At 38.7% G+C, this 5848-nt stretch overlaps 1 protein-coding gene across 1 annotated transcript; it reads right to left on the reverse strand.

Annotated features, from left to right (window-relative positions):
- Window positions 1–873: 873 nt before the first annotated feature.
- LOC145076165 (uncharacterized) lies at window positions 874–1443 on the reverse strand. The gene is made up of 2 exons (XM_079022137.1): window positions 1023–1443; window positions 874–926 (listed from the first exon to the last, which is right to left on the reverse strand). Exons 1-2 carry the CDS (start codon window positions 1441–1443, stop codon window positions 874–876), a joined length of 474 nt encoding a protein of 157 aa, XP_078878263.1.
- Between the last annotated feature and the right edge of the window lie 4405 nt (window positions 1444–5848).

Consider the following 5848-nt stretch of genomic DNA (forward strand, 5'->3'; position numbering starts at 1 on the left):
CGAAAAGATACTAACCATACAACGTTGGAAAGTGGCCGGGGCGTTACACAATCCAAATGGCATTCTCTGTTATGCAAAAGTACCAAATGGACATGTAAATGTCTTTTCTTGGTCTTCCGGTGCCATTGGGATTTGGTGAAAACCGGAATACCCGTCTAGACAACAATAATGGGATTTCCCTGCCAACCTTTCTAACATTTGGTCGATGAAAGGCAATGGAAAATGATCTTTTCGTGTGCGTGCATTGAGTTTGCGGTAGTCAATACATACTCACCCGTTTTGCACACGGGTGGGGACCATCATACCTTTGTTGTTTTCGACCACCGTGATTCCCGTCTTCTTTGGAACGACTTGCACCGGGCTCACCCACTTGCTATCCGAGATTGGATAGATCATCCCCACATCTAGGAGCTTCAAATTCTCTTTCTTGACAACTTCCATCATTGGAGGGTTCAACCTTCTTTGTGTGTCCCGACTTGGCTTGCATTCATCCTCCATTAAGATCTTGTGCATACAAGTGGAGGGACTCAATCCTTTAGTTTCCGCAATCGTCCAACCCATGGCTTCTTTATGCTCCTTCAACACCTTGATGAGTTGTTCTTCTTCAAATTCGGTTAAGTGAGTTGAAATGATAACTGGAAGGGTTTCATTCTTTCCCAAGTAGGCATACTTCAAGTGTTGAGGTAAGACCTTCAATTCCAATTCAGGTGGTTGAACAAGGGATGGAGGCAATTTTGTATGAGTTGGGGGCAATTCAATTTGCTTGACATCTAATCTTGTGGATTTCTTCATCTCCATTTTATTTACCAACTTCTCAACTTCCGGATCCAAATAATAAAGCTTTAATTGCTCGGCTAGCTTCCCACAATCGAATCATTTGCTTAAGATCATCTCCAACATATCACCGTTAGATAACTCAAACAATTCTTGAGTAATTGGCTCAACAACATCAACAAAGTACAAAGATGAAACATCACTAGGATATCTCATGGCATCATAAATATTAAAACTTATTATTTCACCATCAAACTCCATTGTCAAACTTCCCGCATACACATCGATCTTCGTCCTAGTCGTCTTCAAAAACGGTCTCCCAAGCAAGATTAGAGCCGATTTGGAGGACACTTGCTCATCTAGATCAATCACATAGAAATCCGTCGGGAAGACCAATTGGTTCACTTGCACTAGGACATCTTCCAAAACACCTCTAGGAAAGACACTTGATTTATCCGCAAGAGAGATTATGACACCGGTTTCACTTAAGGGTCCGACATTTAATGATTCATACACAGAATAGGGCGTGACATTGATAGAGGCACCAAGATCAAGCATAGAACTACTAAAAGTGAAATCTCCAATCTTGCAAGGAATCGTGAACATTCCAGGATCTTTGCACTTGGGTGGAAGTTTCCTTTGTAAAACCGCGGATGCATTTTCATTCATCAAAATTTTCTCATTTCCCTTCAACTTCCTCTTGTTGGTACAAAGTTCTTTCAAGACCTTTGCATATCTCAGGATTTGCTTGATTGCATCAAGTAAAGGGATGTTTACTTCCACCTTTCAGAAGGTGTCCAAAATCTCTTTCTCCTTCATATTCTTCTTTGAAGTTGCAAGTCGGGAGGGGAACGGTGGTTGAGTGGCTATTGGTGTTACTAGAGGGGTAGTCTTCTTTGGAACTCCGGCTTGTGCATCATTCTTGATTATAGGTTCTTCAATGGGAATGATCTCTATTTCTTCCTCTTCTTCCCTTGGCTTCTTCTTTGAACCACTTTCTCCGGGTTGTTTGCCACTTCTCAAGGTCACCACATTGACATTTGGGTTCTTTTCGGTTTGAGAAGGGAGTTTACCACGGGATTCCAACTTGCTTATGGATGTAACTATATCTCCCATTTGTGCTTCAAGGTTGGAGATACTAGTCCTTGTCTCTTTTTGGAATTGTTGGGTACTAGTGGCTAGAGATTTGACAATGTCTTCAAGAGACATTCCGGAGCTACTTGGTTGAGATTGAGGAGGTTGTTGATGATGATATGGAGGGTGCGGTTTGGGTTGATAGTGTGGTTGTTGATGTTGGTAATGAGGTTGTGGTGGTGGATAGGATGGTCTAACCAATGCATTTTGAGGCAATGGTCTTGGGTTGTAGCTCATGTTGGGATTTGGCTTCCAACTTGAATTATATGCATTTTGGTAACCGGATGACTTGTTGTGATAGTTTTGGAACTCTCCTGTGGCGTTCACATGCTCTGCATCTTCTTGAAGGATGGGACACATATCCGTAGGATGTCCCATCGTTGCACATATTCCACAAACCATCACTTGTGGAGTTTGTCCCATGGCTAGACTTTGGACAACAGAGGTTAGATCTTTGATTTGAGACTCAAGATTTGATGTTCCCACTTCATTGACTTTGTGTTGTGTGTCTCTTTTCATATCTTGGCGAGGGCCAAAATGTTGTGAATTTGCGGCTATGGTGTTGAAAAGTTGTCTTGTTTGTTGTGGGGTTTTACTAAAGACATCTCCACCACTTGAGGTATCAATTAGTCTTCTCTCTATTGGCAACAATCCCTCATAGAAGTGTTGAATGAGGATTTGTTCCGGAATTTGGTGTTGTGGGCAACTATAGCACAAGTTGTTGAACCTCTCCCAATAATCATGGAAAGTCTCATTTTGACCTTGGCGTATTCCACAAATCTCATTTCTAAGACTTGAGACTCTTGAAGCAGGATAGAATTTATCAAGGAAAGCTCTTGCCATGTCGGTCCATGAGTTGATCGACCCCGTTGGAAGATAGAATAACCAATCTTTTGCTCTATCGGCCAATGAAAAGGGGAATGCCCTTAGCTTGATTTGGTCATCGGTTGACCCTTGTGGCTTCATACTAGTGCAAATAATGTGGAACATCTTCAAGTGCTTATGCGGGTCTTCTTTCTCCAATCCATGAAAAGTTGGGAGATGATGGACTAAACTTGACTTCAATTCCGAACCTCCTTCAAAAACCGGGTAATTGATACCGGTTGGAGTTTGTGTAACATCGGTCTCCATCATTTGCCTCAAGGTTCTCTCGGGAACTTCTCCTCCGTCCGCCATTGCAATTGGTTCAATAATGGGCGGATTTTGTTGTAGGGGTGGTGTTTCGGGAATTTCTTGGCGAGGGTCGGGACTAGAATCGGGTTCTATATCACTTAATGAAGCGGTTTCAACCTCCGGGTCCCCGTGGGGGTTAGAAGTTTGACAACGTTCAACTCTTTTTTCCTTCGCCAAATGCCTTGCTTCTTTTTCAATTTATGGGTTGTAAATCAAGTCACCTGTACGCTGAGATCTGGGCATAGAGAAACAAATTGATTAAAAATAAACCAATCCCTGGCAACGGCGCCAAAAATTTGGTGGTTGTCGAGGCCAACAAAAATAATAACCCTAAATATTACACACTAAAATAGTGTATAGTGGTAAAGGGGTCGAATCCACGAAGATTGGTTCAATTTATAACTCTATGAAAAATCTCTTTGTAAAAATACTTGTAAAATAACAATAAAAATAAAATGGGGGGGGGGGGGGGGTTTGGTGTTTTGAAATACTTGAAACAAAGTAGAATTAACTATGATTTAAATAGACAATTTCAATAAAAATAAGGGTGTGATGTAAAATCAATAAGGGAAAGATGGTTGACTTAAAGTTTCTTTACTTTGACTTTTGATGAACATATCATTAGAATCCAATGGTGCAATACTTTGATTTAAATCCTTAATTTGGCTATAGCAATCCAAGGAGCTTGAGATTACCTAGACTTTTCTTAATTGTTGAAATGGCTAGAGAAGCTCATAGTAATTTCCTTAGTCAAAGTCACTAATTCCAAATAGCATGTAATTAGTGAAAGTCAACTAGCATTAAGAACCAAAAAATCACCAAATCCAAGAGGAGTCAATTGCTTTCACTACCATGTTGGAGAAAATGTTTTTATGATTGTGTGAAGCAAAAACAACACAAAAATCATTTGTTGCTTGCTAATTTGAGGATCCTTTACTTAATCATGAAATTAGCCAACTAATCACCACAAACACATTTAAACTCATGAATAAAAACATACTAGTAGTGATAATATGATAAAACACAAAACATTTCCATAAAGATTTAAGAACAAGTTCATTGATTCTTCAACATCCAACAAAAGTTCAAAGGATTCAGCAATAAGTCAACCAAGATTAGTTTAGCCAATCATGACTAAACTCAAAGAAACAAAGTTTGAGGTGATTGTACCAAACATTAAACAAGAATCAAGATGTAAAAAGATGATGTTCTTCAACTGTTCTTGGCCTTCAAAAGTCTTCAAAACTCCAGAGAGAATCTCCAAAAATCGGATGTCCAAGAGTATCCGAAAGATAGGCACCAACCTTTCCCATATAGCTTAAAAGATGAATTCCCGGAAATGCCCCTTAAGAGGCCTTGCGCGACCCGCGTGCTGCTGCGCGGGTGGGTTGCACGGGTGGTGCCTGGCATGGGCTTTTTTTGAGTTTTTGGGCCTCCAAAGCATATCCCACTAGCCCAGTTCGAGTCCAATCACCTCCTAGCCCATTTTCTTCAAGTTTTTCTTCATTTTCAGCCCAATTTGACCTCTCCAAATCCTCCAAAACTCGTGCACTCGCCCGATTAACAATCTACACACGCTTGAATAAACTCCCTCATCTTGCAAATTTAAAGTTTATTTCTCTCCAAGCCTTCAAATAATCATCAAGCTCGCTCCATGCATCATCTCCACAATCACCAAGTCTAACATCCTTTTTGTCTACCAAATCCCATCGCTTCCCATATGTCCCGAACACTCCCGCTCCGCTAGACCCGAAAACCTGCAAATATGCTCACAAGATTCGAAAGTACCCGAAATAGTCATAAAATAACAAAAAGGAAAATATGCATGGAAATTATCTAAATTATGAATGAAATATGCTAAAATAAACTATAAAAAGAAGTAAACAAAACAAACTATCAATGTCGTCATAGTGGATAAATGGAAGTGGTTTCTTGTCATTGGAAGCCCATGGGACATGTATTTCTGGGGTATTACAAGGTAGGCACTAAATTTTTTTTTCTTTTTGATTTTAACTATGTCCTTTGCCAGTTAGGTGTTTTTGAACTAATTGGTTAACATAATCTTCCATCTAATTGGTTGTTTATGTAATTTTAACTGTTTGTGCTTGTAGAAGTGAAAGTGGAAAACATTTTTGATAGTATCTCCATTCAAATAATCAACCATGTAAACAAAAAACTTTATTTTCAATTTCTTTATCTTCTTTTGAATATTGGCTTGTGATTATTTTGCAGATTGGTACAATGGTCCTCAAATAGTGATTGTTGGTTGCCATAACCAATACGATATACTGTATGAGAAAATGATAGATGTGGTTATGGAGTATGATAGTCAGAACCATACACCAAGAGGGTAAATACCTGAATATGTTGATGTTTGTAAAGGCTGTCGATCAACCTACTTATAGTAATCATTGCTTGAAAGGTTGCTAACTATATTAGTTGAGACAAGGTTCCCCTGGTGCCATGATTTTAACAATCATAGTTGAATCGGATTTGAGGTAAAAAGTTATTAACACAATCATGACATGTAGAAATCAACAGGATTGTAGTTTTCATTGAAACGGGTGAAAGATCTTTATATTTCATGTTGGGTAAGCTTTCAAAGTTTAATGTCATAATAAGAAAAATAAAAGTACAATACTATATATGGATAAAGTTTTCTAAATTATAAAAAATGAAGTTAAAGATTGTAATATAAATAAATAAAAGTAGGATGCTATTACACAAATATAAATAAAAATATATTGTTATTTCTTGTAGTTATATA

The sequence above is a fragment of the Lactuca serriola genome, chromosome 9, assembly GCF_051521515.1.
Source record: "Lactuca serriola cultivar US96UC23 chromosome 9, Lser_US96UC23_V15, whole genome shotgun sequence".
NCBI lineage: Eukaryota > Viridiplantae > Streptophyta > Magnoliopsida > Asterales > Asteraceae > Lactuca > Lactuca serriola.

Excerpts from the sequence above, each read along its gene's own strand:
- LOC145076165 (XM_079022137.1), bottom strand. The coding sequence starts at position 1,443 with ATGAATGAAAATGCATCCGCGGTTTTACAAAGGAAACTTCCACCCAAG. Across the intron at positions 927-1,022 it reads TTTGACAATGGAGTTTGATG|AATTGTTTGAGTTATCTAAC; the intron begins GTGAAATAATAA and ends CAATTACTCAAG.